This window comes from Terrapene carolina, unplaced genomic scaffold, assembly GCF_002925995.2.
Source record: "Terrapene carolina triunguis isolate 2854851 unplaced genomic scaffold, T_m_triunguis-2.0 Scaffold111, whole genome shotgun sequence".
NCBI lineage: Eukaryota > Metazoa > Chordata > Testudines > Emydidae > Terrapene > Terrapene triunguis.
This window is the reverse complement of record NW_020664462.1, coordinates 24,526,600-24,545,838: the sequence shown is the minus strand read 5'-3', so window position 1 is coordinate 24,545,838 and position 19,239 is coordinate 24,526,600. Positions and strand designations below refer to the sequence as shown.

Below are 19,239 nucleotides of genomic sequence, written 5' to 3'. Positions count from 1 at the left end.
TTATACAACTTCCCAAAATAAGGAACTACTTATAATATTTGGGGTTTTCCAGGTAATGGGTTTTGTGTGTATCAGTACATGAATTCAGAACAGATGATGTTGCAATTTTTAATATCACCTACTGGCAACAGCAGCACCAATTGCTAAATTAATTTTGGCACCGTTTGCTGACCCCTCTTAAACGAGACATGCTTCAACAGTGATTACTGCTATTTACATTATTTTGAAATAATAGTTCATATTACCTTTAGTTTATTAATCATGGCTTCTTCAGAGTCCATAGACATAGATAAACCATGAATTAATCGTTTTGCCAACATTCTGGCATAGAACTGTATGAAACAAAACAAAGTAAGCAAAATATTTTCTCAGCTGTGAGGATTTTTTTAAAAAAGAATGTGAACACAAACATCCAATGTAAAGCTTTTTAGATAAATTACATTTTTGGTTTAACATTTACTAAAAATTGGAAGTTACCTTCTGGAAAACGTCTTTGTCATCAATGTATTTGAAAACAGTAATGAAACTTGTAAGTTTATCTTCTACTTCATTCTCTGTCATTCCTTTGGCTGATTTCTTCAGCAAGTTGTCACAATACTTGGCCAGCTCAAGTAAAAAAAACAAAAAGCAAAACAAAATCTACTTGTCAAGCTAGAGAACAACAGTGTTTGAAAGTATTTGCAACTATTAAATATGGGTTAAAACATGACTGACAGAGCTCAGATTACAAATGACACAAACAAGAGACAAAGGGCCATATTTTGAAACAAAAGCATGTAAAATTGTGTGCCCAGAACATGCACATTTTGTGTGGGTTAAACAGGTTAAATGCCTATTTTAAAAAAAAGATTTTTGAAGATGATTCAGTAAGTGAAAATTATTTTAATTTGGTGACCACCATGTGTTAATAATGACTGGTTTGAGAGTTTGGGTTTTTGTTTTAAACTACTACGACTATTACAGCACAATATTTGTTACTTACCAGCTCAGGCGCTTTGCAGATTGACTTGGGTTCCCTATAGTTTACTACTGATGTTAGAGCCTATGTAGAAATACACAATAAAGAAAAATTTTAACAAATACTTTAACTTTTGCTTTGGTGATTTATAGAGAGGTATGAAGACATTGCAAGTTCTTCAGGGAAAAGACTATCCTAAAAAAAGACAAACATAGAACAGAAAAATGGACAAGAAGAAGGAGATAATGATTGACACACAATGTGAAACAGTATACGATGAGCAAATCGTAAGCGGTGATATTTATTAAGTGAGACTGTGGAAGGACCAAAGGGAAGGAGTAAATAGCACAGGTGAGCAAGTCAGCTATGGAAAGCAAGGTCACAGAATTGTTTTGATTAGGAAAGCAAAGGAGGAGAGAGGATGCAAGGTGAAGAGGAAGAAAGATGTTCCAAAAATAGAGAGCAGGATGAACAAACATGAGCGCGGGAGAACACAAAGGGAGCAAGATGAGAAATCAGAATAGTGCATAATTTGGCCTGGGAGTATACAGTGGGGAGTGAAAAGAGAGAGCAAATTAGATACAAGAAGCAGTGGCAAAGCCTTAAGTTAGTAGCATATATTTGAACTTCAGGGGGAGACTGTAGACTGTAAAAGTATCTCAGCATCTAAAGGACTATGGGGAGAAGCGGAAGAGGCAGATCTTTGAAACATTATGGTAAAGATGAGATCTGGAGAGAGTCTGAATGTGAGGGAGAAGAAAAGGGAATTAATGATAACTCGGAATCAGGGCATAAGTGATGAGAAGAGTAACGGAGTTGTGAACATTAGTATTCTGAAGAGTGGTTCATATTTAAGTCTTACTGAAATAATTGCAACACAATTTGAGTATATGCAAAACCAAAAAAATACCATACACCAGTTCCTGTGAATTACATATACATTCAAGGATTTTTGGGACACAAGTTCTTTTCCAAAGAAATCAAGCAGAAGGGCTTCACTGAAGCTCTCTACTCCTGTGTTTTTAGTGTTTTCCAGGAGTTTGTTTTTTTTCCTTATAGGCTCCACAGGGACATAGTGCTGAACATCAGCACATTGCTAAATCACATGATGTCCTTGGAGGAGAGGGGTTACAGAGGCCTTCTCTGGAAGGAACCTTGTCTATACTCTGTATATGTAGATATGGGATTTTAAGCTTCAAAATTCAACAAACATTTAATGGACATATGATATAGGCAATATTTATCACCACAGATAACCATTAACTTTCTATATTACATTATGAAGCTTAAAGCGAAAACTCATCTGTACAGGAATATGGTCAAACCTATAACTCCTCTGCACAGTGCAGCATGTGGTTCAGCAACATCCTGATACATGGCTACAAACTCCTGAAAAGCCTTGTATTAACAAAATATATGATGTGACAAAAATGGACAAAACTCCTAGAAGCTCAAAATACACCCCCAAAATAGAAAAAGTGATATTGCAAATATACAATATTTAGCCTAATCTATATCTTTATCCCTAAAAAAAATCTAAGACATAAGATGTCCAGAGTTTGGTGAAAGGGGAGAAGAAAATTTTGTTTAATAGTTAAAATATTGTACATGTCAAAATTATAATCCTGGTCCAATAAATTAACAACTGGTGGAAGGCATTAGATACCATGCATCTTTTCTTGAGGAAACCAGACACCTGATCTTGAGAGAGCCTAGTCATGCTATTTGAAAATAAACTACTACTACTATAATCTAACTTATATTACATTTATAGGTGCCAATTGTAGTACCTAGGAACAAATGCCTTAACTGGCTATACATTTTGCAAAACAGTTATATAAACCTCATCTCCCAAAACATTTACTTGATTTTAAATAGAGTTCGGTCCTGAAAATGGTAAGTAATCAGAACAGGGCAATTACACACGTTGAGCAATGAAACAGTTTCGACACAACTCTGTATGATCAAGTAATTTCCAACAATAAGATACAAAATTAATGTTTATTTAACATACCTGGCAACTTCAGTGATCAGAGCCTAATTCATTGTTGCCAAGAAAAAAAGGTAGTTTTGATGTTGTTTAAAAGTTGCTTAGTAGACACAATATATTATAAATATACATATTTTATTTTCACATTAGTTGGAGATAAGGGATCCATTTTCATTTCAAGATCTTCAGAGCTCTTTTGATGAGAAAGTTGTCCATCCTTTTAGGTTGAATTTGAGTACCAATGGTTGGAAAAAACATGACTGTTCCCTTCATACTCAGGATCTGTTTTTGTGAGTACTAAATTACTTCGGTTTTTTTTTTCCTTTGCTTTAAAACAAGAGAACTCCATGAGAGTTCCCTCCAAGGTATTGTTTTATTGTTGAACAACGAACTCTACTACACTCTGGTGAAAAAAAAGGATTACGTATTCTAGAGTGCAGTGTTTATTATATTGTGAAAAATTACCTTGTCAAGGGCACTCATAAAGTGCTGGTCACCATTCAAAACGGTGTTGATAAGTTGAACAAATTTACTATGTACTTCCAAAACTGACTCCACAAACTGAGTTGGCATCTAAAAATACACAATTCAGAAAACAGGTTTATTGAAAAATTCAATAGCTATACAAAAATGTAAAAAATTAATATAAATAGATTGTCATGGTTATTCTGGAGGAAGATTATCACCAAAAATCAAAGTCACTAACAAGTAACTGAGTCTTTAAGACAGTTTCTCTTGCATATTCACACTAGTAGGATGCAGCCATGGCACTGTTGAGTTTTGGGAATGGCCTGGAAAAGATGTGCCCTTGAGACATAAGCACCAAAACATGTCATGAAATGTGGCACCAAACTTTCAGAATTAAGATTGTAAGTGGATGTCAACCCCAAGCCTCTCTTCTAAACCAGGGGTTCCCAAACTGTGATACACATACCAATGCCGGTATATGAGCTTGATGCTCCATCCGTTCACTTCACAACAAATTTTTTAAGCAAGTTATGTTTAACCCTATAAAGTTTAGGAGCAGCTGCTCTAAATCCTAAAACCTTTGGGCAGTACTCTGAAGAAGAGTATAATGTGAATATGCAAATGCAACGTTTGAGAAACCACAGTTATTAAAATAAGTCAGCTTTCTTCTTCAAGGTAGCATCTGCATATTGACACTTGAGAGAATCTAAACAACAGTACCACCTTCTAGAAAAGTGGGCTGAGAGTTCTAATTTAAAAAAGTATGACAGGAACTGCCCTCCAAAAGCGAACATCAAATCTAGATGCCAAGTTGAAAGTAGTGCTGTATAAACGTGTGAACAGAACTGCAGGTGGAAGCCCTGCTTTTCTACAACAGCAGTGCCACAAGCACGTTCCACATGTGGATATAAGAAGCGAGTACTTAAAAAAAATGAACTAATAAAATCAGGTTTAACAAAAACATTTTAGCAGAACAACTGAATAGTCAAAGTACTTTCAGAAATTCTGATGCAAATGTGGGACAATGCAGCTGTACAGCTGCTACTATACAGCAACTAAGTGAAAAAGACTTTCCTGGTACTAGCACAGGATGCCCAAACTTACAAATAAATAACGTTTAATCAAACCAAGTGATATTTTTGTTTCCTAATGAACCAAAACAGCCCATTGGCAACCGTCTAGGAACAAAATTTAGCAGAACAAGAGCACCTTTTAACAGCAGAAGGCCATTTGCCACGACGACTTTACACAATTATTAAAAAAATATTGATCAAGTTGATCCAGCAAGAAGAAATTAAAAAACCTGAATTGATGCATTACACAACTGAGAGCTGATCAAAAACTGCAATTTGTGCACAAAGTTCCAAATCTATTTAACAAAACAAGATTTTAAAAAATAACAATGGTTAATAGGGTGTTTTATAAGTTACAACATGATACTGGTGTTTCTGTTCAATGCCACCACTCGTCTGTAGGCAATAAACTAAATCAGCCTAGGGAAGAAAAAGATTTCATCAGGAATGTAATAAGATAGGTTAACTCAGCTGCCACAGGAAACTTACATTTTCCTGAGAAAGATTGCTGGTTGCTCTAAGGCCCTCATCATGGATATGGTTTTGTAGTTCCTGAATCATATGAGGTAAACCACTTGACACAGCACGAAGCAGAGTGTACATATTTGCCATGTCTGCAATAAAGACATACTTTTTACACAATATATTTCAAAAATCCACTACTCTAAATTAATATTTACATAGCACCATAAATCTGCATGGATCTTTACCAAAATTAAAATTAAACGGTCCTTTTCCTTGAAAAATCTTATGAAATAAATAATCTAAATATTGAACTAAAGATAAAGCGAAAAGCAGGAAAAGGAAGGATGAAGGTTGAGACACATATCAATTTTCACCTGGTAATTGATGGAGTTACAACCAATCTGCACTTCACATATTGCTAAATTGAAAGAGTTCCAAATAGGAGTGGAGTGACAAGAGGCAGTACCCCAGTATGAAAAAGGCAGAACACCACTGGGCTAATTTATTTCCTATCTTCTATCTTCCTAGAGCTCCATGTCAGCAGGTAACAGGTGGCAAATGACAAGAGAGCTCTGGCATCCTCTGCTAGACTTTCCCCACTTTGCTCCACATCAGCTTAGAAAACTTCTAAAATATCTAAGTGATTGTTTCCTAGGAGACAGCAAAAGGAGTCTACCATCCAATAGAAAAACTTGATTAAAGAAAACGTGATATAAAATACTGAACTTTAATCCTGAAAATGTGTAGCTCAGAATATTTGTGATAGGAATGCTGCTTTATCCCTCTCTCCTCTTGGTGAGTTATTACAAGCCAGTGTCAGGGAACACAAAACAAATTAATAGATAGAAATTCATATTTCTGCATCCCAGACACAGACTTACAGTAGAATGAATGTGTCCAGCAACTCCTACTTTACATAAACAAGCAAGGAATATAATAAATCTCCAGAAGAATTATTTATAAATATCCATCAGCATCCACTCAGGACGTAGTGAGGCCATCTTAAGTTCCCAGCCCATCTTTACAGAATTAGAAGCCTAAATTAACACCACCATCAGGTGTCAAGGAAATAGATATTTCATTGGATGAACAAGAATCTGACTAGCAGTAAACACTGCTTCTACAAGATTCTAGCAACACAGGTACATCTCCCAATAGTGGGAAATGTGCAAAGGCCACTCAAAGAAGAAATAATCTGAAGAGCACATAGTAAGAGGCAGGATAAACTTTATTAGTGGGCTGCTACAAGAAAAAAAAGCAGTTTGGATTTTTCCCATGCCTTGAAAGGTGCTTACTACTTTGAGACACACTGGGTCCTTTCAGTAGCTATCCGCTTAGCAAGAAGACCAAGGTCGGGGTAGAAAGCACCCGTGGATTGCAGTCTAGGAAAGTTTGAGATCGGGGAATTTCCTCGGCCACATGTAAAAAGGCAGATGTACCAACACTTTGGAGCAGTAGGGTTATCTGAGACTTGTTCTTCCTCATTTCCAAAGAAAGCTGGAATCATGAGAAACTAGTATTGTTTGGAAATGCATAAATAAAAGTAATATGGGAACTAAATCTTACAAGTTATGCTATTTTAAGCAGAGACTGGGTAGGCAGATAGGGAAGGAGAATATTGGAATTTGTCCAGGACACTGAGGCACTAGTTCAGGGGTGGCAAACTACGGCCTACGGGCCGGATACGGCCCAGGGGATTGCCCCCCGTGGCGCTGCAGGCCCCACGCCGCTCTTCAGAAGTGGCCTGCACCACTTCCCTGCGGCCCCCAGGCAGGGGAGCAGAGGGCTCCGTGCATTGCCCATGCCACCAGGCACCGCTCCCCGCAGCTCCCATTGGCTGGGAACAGGGAACTGCGGCCAATGGGAGCTTCGGGGGAGGTACCTGGAGGTGCGGCAAGGGCAGCGCATACAGACCCCTCCACGCCCCCTCTCCTCCAGGGGCCATAGTGCTTCCTGGAGCGGCGCGGGGCCGGGGACAGGGAAGGCATGCAGGGAGCCTGCCCTAGCCTCGGTGCACGCTGCTGCCATCCCGGCGCCGCTTTAGGTAAGCGCCGCCGGGCCGGAGCCCGAACCCCTACTGCACCCTGCTCTAAGCCTCCTGCCTACACTTCACACCCCTCCTGCACCCCAACCCCCTGCCCTGAGCCCCCTGCCGCACCCCGGACCCCTCCTGCACCCCAACCCCCTGCCCTGAGCCCCCTGCCGCACCCCGGACCCCTCCTGCACCCCAACAACCCCCTGCCCTGAGCCCCCTGCCGCAGCCCAACAACCCCCTGCCCTGAGCCTCCTCCCGCAGTCCGCACCCCTCCTGCACCCCTGCCCTGAGCCCCTTCCTACACTCTGCACCCCTCCTGCACCCCAACCCCCTTCCCTGAGCCCCCTCATACATCCCACACTCTCCTCTGCCCCAATCCCTTGCCCTGAGCCTCCTCACATACCCCGCACCCCCTCCCACACCCCAACCCCCTGCCCTGCACACAATTTCCCCACCCAGATGTGGCCCTCGGCCCAAAAGGTTAGCCCACCCCTGCACTAGTTCAATGCTAATGCAGAGGGAAGAGTTCTATCTGTTTAAATCATCAATTGCAAAGTAAAACAACATACACAACACATTTAATATTTTGTGAGACTTACCACTTCTTTTCTCTTGTCTGATGATATTATGGCATTCTGCATGCAGAAACTGCAAGTGATCAGCTACCATTCGCTGCTGGCATTCATGAATTACTTTACCATATGAGCTGGGGTGTAAGTACTTCCGACATCGCATTTCTTCATCTTTTAATCTACCTAAAACCTATAGGCAAAGTTTCAAGCTATAGAACAGATAAATACTACAGAACAGTTTAGGAGAGGAAAGGAGAATTGCATATGATTTGAGAATTTAAGTAGGAAGAAGGCAAACTTGAATTTGTGCATGACACTGAGGCATTAGTTCAATGCTAATTCAGAGAGAAGAGTGCTACCTACTGAATCATTAACTTTATTTCTTGCATTAATTCCTGTTTGCATTGGTGACTCAACTACTGACTAGGCCCAAACCTCATTATAGTTTATGAGATCTAACACTGCTGACCATGCTTCTCCTCTTGCAATTTATTCTGTTTTGGCTTCTGTGACCCTGTTCTATCGTGGTTCTCATCCAACCTCTCTTATTGCTCTTTCAGCATGTTCTGCAGAGGTTCCTCCTCATCCCCTTTCCAACTTTCTGCGGGAGTTCCACAGAGCTCTGTCCTTGGTCCCCTTCTCTTCTCCCTCTTATATCTCGGTAATTTCATACACAAAATACATTCAACTACCAACTCAGAATCTCTCTGACATTTCCTCGTGGATGTCTAGCCATCAGCTGAAGGTTTACATGGCTAAAATTGAGCTATTAATCTGCTCCTCTCCTCCCTCACAGTCACCTCCTTCCTCATTCTCTCTGGGCAACACTAACTTCCTGCCTGTAACTCAGGCCCATAACCTGGGCATTATTACACTCTTGAAAATTACTACACTAGGATTGCGATTCGCTGAATTGAAGTTATTTTTAAAATCTAGGATTACACATTATCCACATTTATCAGCTAATCAGAGTATAATGTCTGTAAAGTTTGAAACCAAAAAGCAATATAAAGGGCTTGGGTAGTAATATTTACTTAGATTACCCATAACAAAAATTCATAACCACCCCAGAGCAACAAGAAAGCACAAAAATGGATACAGCAAAACAGGTAATAAAATAAACATGATAGAGGTAGAAGACAAGTAAAAAGGGGAAATAATTATGGAACAACTTTCTGCAGTGCAGACAGCTAGTAAAGTCCTCATTTTTGATCTTGCCAGCCAATTTATGTTCTTTAAATACAATTCATTTCATAAGCTGTTTAACAAGGTTTCTGGAAAGCCTATCTCCCATCCTTCTGATATCTATGTTCACTCTGTAAAAGTACACCATGTGTGTGTTATCACTGGCCAAGGCAATGAGACAGAATTGTAGAAACTAACATGTCTTCAAAATAAAAACCACTTATTTTTCATTTTGAGTGCATGTAGTTGTACCACCAGGAGGAAAATTAGTACAAAAATCTTTCCCTTCTAAAATAATTAACGTTTTAACATATTCTATTGTATAAAAAGTAATTAACTTGTTCTGTATATTTTATATACACACACAATAGATGCAAGTCAAAGTGGGGCTTCTTACCTTTTCCATATACTGTGAGCAGTTTGACTCTTGCAATAAGTTTGAAGCTTCTTGTTTATAATACTCCCCTGTTTCATTCAGAAAAGGACACTCAAAAATTTCCTGATAAAACTAAATCAAGAAAGACTAATCAAGGACAAATAATACAAGGTATTAAAGTATTAAAATTCACAATTAAAAATACACCAAGCAATCATGCATTTTTACCTTTAGGGGGAATTTTTTCTTATACTGTTCAACATGAACAAAGGAGTTAATAACCCCATGGATTACTTTCTGGTTTGGGTCTTCTCCACAGCGATCACTGAAATAGGCAAAAACAAATATGCATTCCTAAGAAACGTATGACTACTAAGAAAGACATGAGACATGGAACCCCTTGACATTGGATGGAAGATTTTCCAGTTATTGTTTTTGTTTAAATTAACCAAAGATAAAAATTTATAAAGATGAATCTTATATGATATACCAGTGAACACTGATTCAATTTCTCTCCCTCTCATTCCATAAAGACTACAGAAATGGTGATGTATAAGTCTTTGCCAGCCTCCACAGAACAAGTACTGAGTAAGTACTGAGCACATTAACAATACTAGAAGTTACATCAGCATGCTACTCAAGTCAATGAACTCCAGCTTGTTAAGAAGTAGGTAGGTAGGTAAGTAAAATCCATTTATTCCTGTCTGAATATTGGTGACATCTTAGAAATTTTGGAAGCCTTTTTGATCCATCACTCACTTGCACACTAAGCAACTGATCTCCCAATGATAGGCCGCACACAATTTATTTCTCTCTATGCTGGTCATTCCTTACTACAAATGACCCACCACCACTCCTTCCATGATAAATGTCTCCAGATTATTCTCTCTATATACTGGCTGTGACCCAAGTATGTAAGCTTGCACTTGCTGATTTCTCTCCAATAATATTTCCAATGTATTTTTTCTCTTTCCCATCCAGGAGATACAAGTGTCTTCACCAGCACCACATCTCAAAGGCTTCAGTTTTCTTCTTGTCAGCAGCATTTGCTCCCCAGGATTCCACTCATAAGTAGTGATGGAGAAATCTTAAGCTTTTCACCCGTTGAACCTTTGTACATTCCAAGATGCCGTGGTCTTTCCACATTTTCGTAAGGAAGACCATGGCTGAGCAAGCCATCCCTGGTGATCTAATTTTTTTTGGTGTAGACTCCTTCATTAGATAAATCTAATTATCTGGGATCACCTATCTGCTGCCTCTACCACTTGACCATTAAATTGTCACGTCCACTTGCATCCTGTTATTGTTTCAACATAAATCCACTTAGTTTTCACCACATTCAGAAATAATACATATTTCTCACTAGCAGTTTTTACTGACTTCTACGTTCATTGCATTGATGGTTGCAGCGAAGAGAATCATACTTGAAGTTAGTTAAGAAGTGTCCACCAACAGAAATCCCAGCTCCTTCCTCTTTATCAAAAACTTCCAGGGCTTCTCACATAATACATTCTCCATACATGTTCGTTCTTTTCTCTCATGCTGCCCAATGAAAAAGTTTAACCACTCACTATCGCCCACTGCTGTTCACATCATGGTCTGTTACTGAAATTGGATACTAATGAGGAGTTCAATGAGATGCTTTGTAATCCCCATGTTTGCCAGTATCCTCCAGAGACGGTCATGTCAGATGACATCAAACACTTTGGAGAAGTCAATGAAACACAATCTATGGGTGATTATACGGTCTGCATTTTTCAATGACATATATTCGCAATTTGTTCACATGTGCCTCATCCCTCTCTGAAACCAGCTTGCTGTGGTGATAGCTCTGCTTCTATCATTCACTTCATGCAATCCTGAATTATGTACATCAGCACTTTAATTGCACGTCATAGCAGGGAGACAGTATGCTAGTTACTGCACTCTGTAATATCCTCTTTCTTTGGTAGGGCAGAAAGATGCCCTTCATTCAGTTGTCTGGCCAATTTCTAGTCATTCATGCATTGTTGCAAATTTTCCACAAGATCAATATAGTTGTCACCAACCACTTTTAGCAATTCTAGTTACGTTATCTACTTAGGTGCTATCACAGGCTTCATTTTCATAATAGCACGCACCCCTTCCTCCTGCAAGACTGATAGCTCGGTCTCTGTATTCTCTTTTCTGTTGTCCTGCATTGTAAGTGGCTCTGATGAGACTGGCGCAATAATCCATCCACCTATGTTTGATATCATTACCTTCAGTAAGAACTCTGCCATCATAATCTTCTATTACACTCTGTTGCAGGGAAAATCTTTCATTGGGAAGTCTGACCACTGTGAATATTCATCTTTTATATTCTTACTCTCTTTATAACTCTCAAGCTCCTTTCATTTTGCTCTGATGTATTTGTTCTTATCTCATCAAGTCTGCCTTTGAATCCATCTGCTCAATTTCCTGTATTCCCTACTGCGTTCTTCAGTCTCCAAGCCACTTTCTCTCATGATGTCATTTTTCCCCACAAACTCCTCCTCCTTCTCCTCCTCCATTAACCATGATGAAGTCTGACGCTGATTTCTCAGAATGTGTGCTTTAGCAGCTTCAAGCATAATAGTAAAGAACAAAACTGCTACCAAAAAATTGTGATAAGTTCCACCTTACAAATACTTTCATCTTTAATAACTTACAGCCATCATTAGCTCCTTTCTGAGTCAAACAATGTTCATTTTTGCCAAGCACTGACTCAGACAGCACATTGTATTCATCCCCTACCATCTGTTAGTGAGAAGCAAGAGGTTGCTATCAAAAAGACCATATGGTTCAAAAGCAAAAATAGTCCAGAGCAGCAAAAGGCTAGCATGTACAGGGACCGGGACACATACACATACACATACACACACACACACTTTATTACTTTGAGCACCCCTCTAAATCCATCTAAAATTAGAAATAGTCTGCTGTGAAGCCTGCAGGATGCTGGATGCCAGAATGACCTGGTAGAGGCTTATTTCTGCTATAACTGAGACTGACACAGATACCTCTCAGGTCCTAGGTCCTAGCCAGAGGAGGAAAAGATGTCAGACCAGAAACTACTCTGTCAAGGACCAAATACTATATCATACCAAATGAAGCTCTAGCACCAACATCTGTTCTGGAATACCTCCTGGATCCACTATACACTGGATCCACAGGCACTGGCTCTTTAAGCACCATTTAAGTAATTCCAAGATTTGAAGTTTTCTCAGATCCCTTTGAACCTAAGGAGCAAGCTATATCTAGTGTTTTGCCCTTAGATCCATGGCAATTTTTCTATCACTTTGATGAGAGTTCCTCTGGAGGGTCCAAAGAGGATTATTCAAAACTGTCTCCTCCTAAATGTGAAACTCACACAGAAAGATCATCAAGGAAAAAGTGACCTTCGCCAAGACAAAAAAGCAGCAAGTGTGTTTGTTACAGACATTTTACAGACACAGCACATCTACAATCTTCTTTGTTGTGTTAGTAATGTTCTGGAGCAACCAGTACCATCAAACTTTCTATGTACCTACAATAATGAAACTCATAAACCAAGAAACCTAGAACAGACACGTGGAACAAAAATAGTCCAGACCCAACCATCACACAAAACAGTGAACTATATATAAAGTAAAAGAAAAGATGAGGGTTCTTAAAATTAGCGACAGAATTGGCCCACTGAAGCAGCACATGCCTGGTATGCACTAGAAACTTTTGTCAGTGTAATAACATGGGTTTGCAGTGGGATTTTTTAATAATTTTTTTATATTGGCAAAAGCCCTAGCATAGAGACAGATATACCAGCAAAAAACTGTTGTCAGTATAACCTAGTTCATTTGGGGAACTGGTATAAGTTATAAAAGCCAACGCCCATATTTGCTGATAGAAGCTACGTCTACAGCAGGAGGATTTGCTAGTATTGCTATACTGCCAAACATTTTCTAGAGTACTCACTCTTTCACTACAGGCATGCTATTATGTAAGTATTTCAAACATGACCAAAAGGACTGTGTTGCAAAGATAATACGTTTTGGCTCACAAAAACTAAGGGGAAAATATTCTAATAGGTAAATGAACTCTATTGAGGTCTCCTCATATTTCAAGCCACTTCAGAGTTTTAAATTTATTTTTTTTAAAATAAGATTATGTTTAAAAACAAACATCTTTATATATAGATATTAAAAAATGATTTTTCAGAAAATGACAGTGCCCACTACAGTACTTTAGAACAGTAATTTTCTAACAGGCACTTTATAAGTTCCTCATTTTAAGATGAGCACATATAAAACTTATTTCTGAGCAGGATAATCTTGCTATAGATTATTTTGTTAATATATTTATTGATAGAACTATGTGGAAAACTTCATCACCATGCATTTATCTGATACATCAGATGGCCTGTCAGTCAAATAAGCAGCCTATAGATACCACAAGACTGATACATTTGAACTTGACAACACCTCCACGCTTTAATTTTTTAAAATCAAATAAGAAAAACTGCACAACTTTTAAAGTAGAACACAGTGAAACTCATGTCAACCACACTGTTATGTCATTTTAATAACTAAATTATAGTGGTGGAATGACAAGGCAGCAGTATGTTGCACACTGCACAACTGTGACCAATACGCACATTTAAGGTTCAGGGTACAACAGTAAAAACATAGGCTGTCCTTGCAAGGAAAGCCTATGTTTACATTAGATGGCCTTCAAAATAAATGTACTGTAGTGTTAATTCTTTAAGTAACCAGAAAGAATGCAGGAACAAATTTCCAATTACTACTTCAGATGAGGAGGTTACTCACCCTGTGCAGTAACTGACGTTCTTCGAGATGAGTGTCCCTGTGGGTGCTCCACTCCAGGTGTTGGTGCGTCCCTGCGCCTTCGCTCGGAGATTTTTCGTAGCAGTACTTGTACTGGCCACGCATGCGCAGAGGCTGCCCCCCGCTGTGAGTCTAGGATAATAGTACGCATGCGTGGCCAATCTCCTCAGTTCCTTCTCTACAACGGAGGCTACCCCAACTCCGAAGTAGAGGGGAGGAGGGTGGGTAGTGGAGCACCCACAGGGACACTCATCTCGAAGAACGTCAGTTACTGCATAGGGTGAGTAACCTCCTCTTCTTCTTCGAGAGATGTCCCTGTGGGTGCTCCACTCCAGGTGACTTAAAAGCCGTATATCTTAAGGAGGTAGGGACGCCGTTGATAGTACAGCCCTGCCCAAACGTATATCAGATAGAGGGCCTTGAGTAAGGGCATAGTGTTTAACAAATGTGTGCTCAGAGGACCAGGTGGCTGCTTTACAGATATCAGCCAGGGGAACTTTGCGTAAGAATGCTACAGAGGCAGCCATAGATCTAGTGGAGTGTGTTCTGATGCCGTCTGGAGGTGTAGCTTTCTTTATCTGATAGCACAACCGGATGCACTGGGAAATCCAGTTCGAAAGTCTCTGGGTAGAAATAGGCGTACCTTTGGAACGCTCCGCGATGGAGACAAAAAGTCTGGAAGAATTTCTAAAAGGTTTGGTTCTATCCAAATAGAAGGACAAGGCCCTACGTACGTCTAGTGTATGCACTGAGGCTTCGAATGAGTTCGCATGTGGCTTCGGGAAAAAGGTTGGTAAGTGTATCGGCTCATTAATGTGGAATGACGAGTGTACCTTAGGAAGAAAATTGGGGTGTAACCTGAGAGTAACCTTGTCTTTGAAAAATAGCGTATATGGTGGGTCTGCCATAAGAGCTGCTATTTCTCCTGCCCGCCTGGCGGAGGTAATTGCCACTAAAAATGCTGTTTTCATCGAAAGGTGTAAAAGGGAGCACGTGGCTAGGGGTTCAAATGGTTGCTGAGTTAGGCAAGATAGAACTAGATGAAGGTCCCACGGAGTGGTGGGTGGTTTTATGTCTGGGTATAGGGTTTGTAGTCCCTTAAGGAAGCGCTTGGTGATCGGATGAGCAAATACAGAAGTATCATCGATTTTGTCATGAAAAGTTGTAATAGCAGCTAAATGGACCCTGATGGAACTGGAAGAAAGGCCGGATTGCTTAAGGTCCAATAGGTATTCAAGTATGAGCGGAAGAGATGATGACGTGGGACTAAGTTGTTTAGTTGAACACCAGTGTGTGAATCGTTTCCACTTACATAGATAGGTGGTGCGAGTAGATTGTGTTCTGCTATGTAGGAGCACTCTTTGAACTTGTTCAGAGCAATCTAGTTCGTTTTGGGAGAACCATGGAGGAACCCTGCTTTGAGGTGGAGCATGGGTAGGTTGGGGTGGAGAAAACGGCCGTGTTGTTGTGATAGGAGGTTCGGAATGAGAGGCAAGGGGATTGGTGGTCGAATCGACATTTTGGTGAGAAACGGAAACCAGGGCTGTCTGGGCCATGATGGGGCAATTAGGATCACCTTGGCCCCATCTGTTCATATTTTTATCAGGACCCTGTTCAGAACCGGTATCGGGGGAAACGCATAGAGTAAGTTTTGGTTCCATGGGATCATGAATGCGTCTCCCAAGGAATGTTTGTCTAGCCCTGCTCTGGAGCAAAAATTGGGACATTTCTTGTTTTTTGCAGTTGCAAAGAGGTCTATTTCTGGGTAGCCCCAAATGCGGAATATGTTGTGAATGGTATGCTCGTTTAATTCCCATTCGTGATCCCACGGGAAACGTCTGCTTAGTTCGTCCGCTGTGGTATTCATCACTCCGGGAAGATAGGCCGCTGATACCCGGATGTTGTTCGCAATGCACCAGTTCCAGAGCTTCAGAGCCTCTGTGCACAGAGAGTGGGATCGAGCTCCCCCTTGCCTGTTCACGTAGAACATGCATGCAATATTGTCTGTCATTATGCGTACGTGTTGGTTCTTGATCAGTGGCAGGAATTGACGGCACGCATTGCGAATGGCTCGAAGTTCTAGGACGTTTATATGGAGAGAGGACTCGGTTGAAGAACAAAGCCCCTGGGCTGTGTGGTGAGACATGTGTGCACCCCATCCTGTCAGAGATGCATCGGTCGTCAGTATGAGGGATGGAGCCTGCTGAAGAAAGGGGACTCCAGAGCAGAGGTTGGAGTGAATTGTCCACCACTGTAGAGAATCTTTGACTCGGATAGGTATGGAGAGAATCTTGTTTAAAGGGTGCACATTCGGTCTGTACACCGTGGCCAACCACGCTTGGAAGCACCTCATGTGTAGACGTGCATTTTGGACGACGGAGGTGCACGAGGCCATGTGACCTAGTATTTGTAGGCAGTTCCGGACAGTCACCTGGGGACTGTTGCGAATCGTTGTGGCCAGTTGACTTATAGAATTGAAGCAGGCTGGTGGGAGAGATGCCAACCCCGTCCGGGAGTCTAGGTATGCCTCTATGAACTCCAGATGTTGGGTGGGGTATAATGTGGATTTGTTTTTGTTTACTTGCAGGCCTAAAGATAGGAAACAATCGATGGTAAGTCGTATGGATCGGAGAGCTTCGTCAAACGTTGAAGCTTTGAGGAGGCAATCGTCTAGGTAAGGAAATATTACGACCCCTTGTTTTCTGAGGTAGGCTGTAACTACGGCTAGGATCTTGGAAAAAACACGGGGGGCCGTGGACAGTCCGAAGGGGAGAACCCTGTATTGGAAATGTGTGGAGCCGAGAGTAAAGCGTAGGAATCGTCTGTGGGACGGGTGTATAGTCACATGAAAATAGGCGTCCTGTAGGTCGAGGGCTGAAAACCAGTCGCCCTGCTCCAGAGCTGGGATTATAGTGGTGAGAGTGACCATCTTGAACTTTTGCTTTTTGACAAATTTGTTGAGCCGCCTGAGGTCGAGGATTGGTCGCCATCCCCCATTTTTCTTCTCTGTTAAGAAATAATGGGAATAAAACCCCTTCCCTCTGTGTCCTTCTGGCACAGTTTCTACTGCTCCCAGTTGAAGGAGATGCTGCACTTCTTGGAAGAGTAGTTGCTCGTGAGATGGGTCCCTGAAGAGGGACGGGGAGGGTGGGAGAGGAAGGGGATGGCAGTCTATAGGAATATTGTGTAAATGCGGGGTAGCGTGGACGTTGATAAGGTTGGTATCTAAATTGTCGTCTTCTGGTCACAGGTGGCTGGAGGCCTAGGGACCGGAGGGTTGCTCTTGCATCCTTCATCGAATGAAGCATGTCGTTTGTGGTGGAGGCAAAAAGTTTTTCCCCATCGAAGGGAAGATTTTCAATGGTGCTCTGGACCTCTCGAGGGAAGAAGGAGGAAGAGAGCCATGAACCCCATCGCATGACCACTGCTGTGGCGGTCGACCTTGCTGCAGTGTTAGCTACATCGAGGGCCGCTTGGAGAGCGGTGCGTGATATGGTTTGTCCCTCAGAAACCAGAGCTGTGAATTGTTGTTTCTTCTGCTCTGGGATGTGATCAATAAAATCCATGAACTTACTATAGGTTTTGTGGTCATATTTTGCAAGGACTGCGGTATAATTAGCTATGCAAAAATGTAGCGTCGAGGATGCATATACTTTACGGCCGAAGAGGTCCAGGCGTTTACTGTCTTTGTTGGCTGGGGTGGAGCGGGCGTACTGTTTGGCCCTCTGGTTCGCTGCGTCCACTACCAATGAGTTTGGCGCCGGATGGGTAAAAAGGAATTCAGAGCCCTTTGAAGGGATGAAGTACTTCCTGTCCGCTTGTTTACAGGTAGGTAGGCTTGTGGCTGGATTCTGCCAGATGGATTTAGCGGGTTCTAAAAGGGCTACGTTGATTGACAATGCCACTCTAGAGGAAGAAGAGGGCTGCAGGATGTCTGTTAGCTCATGCTGTTGTTCAGTGACTTCCTCCAAGTTAATTTTTAAGTCACCGGCAGCTCTTTTAAAGAGGTCTTGGAATTTTGCATAGTCATCCGACGGTGTTGGAGGAAGGGGAAGTAAGGCTTCCTCAGGCGTTACGTCGGGCTCTGCTGGAATAGGAGCAGGACTCAGTTGCTCCTGGGAGTGTGATGGTGCTGCCTGGTATCTTATGTCACCGGCAGATCCGTCACGTGGCGGTGCTAAACCGGCGTTGCGCCTGGTCGAAGTGCCGTAGCGCATGCATTCTCGGGGGTACGATACCCATGGTGCCCAACATTGCCATGGTGGTGGGTAGGGCATAGGTGGTGCCATCCAAGGGTTCACTCCCCATGGGGCAGGATCCTGATAACAGGCTGAGGTGATTTGTTTGTAACCCCTGTTAATTGGGGTGTGGGAGTCTTGATCAGGAGAAAAAACTGCCTGTGGATCAGTTTCCTCCTCACTGGAGGAAGGTTGTTCTGATCCTGAGTCATGCATTAGAGAAAAACAGGCAGTCATCAGGGGAGACTGCAGAATAGGTGACACCGATAGATCTGCTGTCTGAGTAAATTGAAGAGGTGAGGCTCCTGCATGAGGTGAAAACTGTGGAGGAGGAAGTTGCCCTGAGGGAACATTCCTCTGAGCAGGGGTTTTGCCTTTGATCTCCCTGTCAGTCCGTGCCGAGGTTGCCGGTGCCGTGGTAGGTGCCGGGGGGGGGCAACATCAGCCCGCTGAGGGTCAGCCAGGGCGGGAAATGTCGGCACCGCGTCCATCTCGGTGCCGAACGGTGCCATAAACGAGGCAGGCAACTGAAAGCCTGAAGCCTCGGCACCGGAGCCTCGCGCCGCTGCCGCAACCTAAGGCGGCTTTCGTGCGGTGCCTGAGGAGCCCGGCTCTTCAAAAGTGCTGAGGCGAGGAAACACAGGCAGGGAAACTGTTGACCTGCCTGAGGCACTTTTGTGCCTCACCAACTTCCTTGTTGGAGAGGGCTGCCCCTTCTTTGAAGTTTTCTTCAGGTTTTTTGAAGCAGGGGGGCTGTGGCGGGCAGTAGAGCAGGAGTCGGCGCCTGGGTCTGAAACTGACCCGATAGACTTCTGCAGGAGGAGCAGTTTCAGTTTGAGCTCCCTGTCCTTTCGTGCCCTGGAACTGAGTTTGGTACAGTGGGCACATTTTTGGGGAATGTGTGTTTCCCACAGGCATTTTATACAAAGAGAATGGCCATCAGAGAGCGGGATAGCATCCTTGCACGTAGAGCAGCGCTTAAAGCCTGTGGAGCCAGGCATGGTAGAAGCGGCTGCGGCTGAGAGAATTTTTTTTTTTTTTTTTTTTTTTTTTTTTTTT

General features: G+C 42.0%; 1 protein-coding gene across 3 annotated transcripts in view; it reads right to left on the bottom strand.

Annotated features, from left to right (window-relative positions):
- The window catches only part of CUL2 (cullin 2), a 76,601-nt gene that overhangs the window by 11,136 nt on the left and 46,226 nt on the right, over positions 1 to 19,239 (bottom strand). For 2 of the 3 annotated variants that reach the window (XM_026652063.2, XM_026652062.2), the window contains exons 7-14: positions 9,351 to 9,447; positions 9,144 to 9,254; positions 7,589 to 7,751; positions 4,979 to 5,103; positions 3,414 to 3,521; positions 983 to 1,042; positions 478 to 639; positions 246 to 332 (exon numbers count right to left, since the gene is read on the bottom strand). In XM_026652063.2, the coding sequence (XP_026507848.1) occupies positions 246 to 332; positions 478 to 639; positions 983 to 1,042; positions 3,414 to 3,521; positions 4,979 to 5,103; positions 7,589 to 7,751; positions 9,144 to 9,254; positions 9,351 to 9,447 (913 nt within the window). The remainder of the gene's footprint in view (positions 1 to 245; positions 333 to 477; positions 640 to 982; positions 1,043 to 3,413; positions 3,522 to 4,978; positions 5,104 to 7,588; positions 7,752 to 9,143; positions 9,255 to 9,350; positions 9,448 to 19,239) is intronic. The other variant, XM_026652064.2, reaches the window with a different exon arrangement.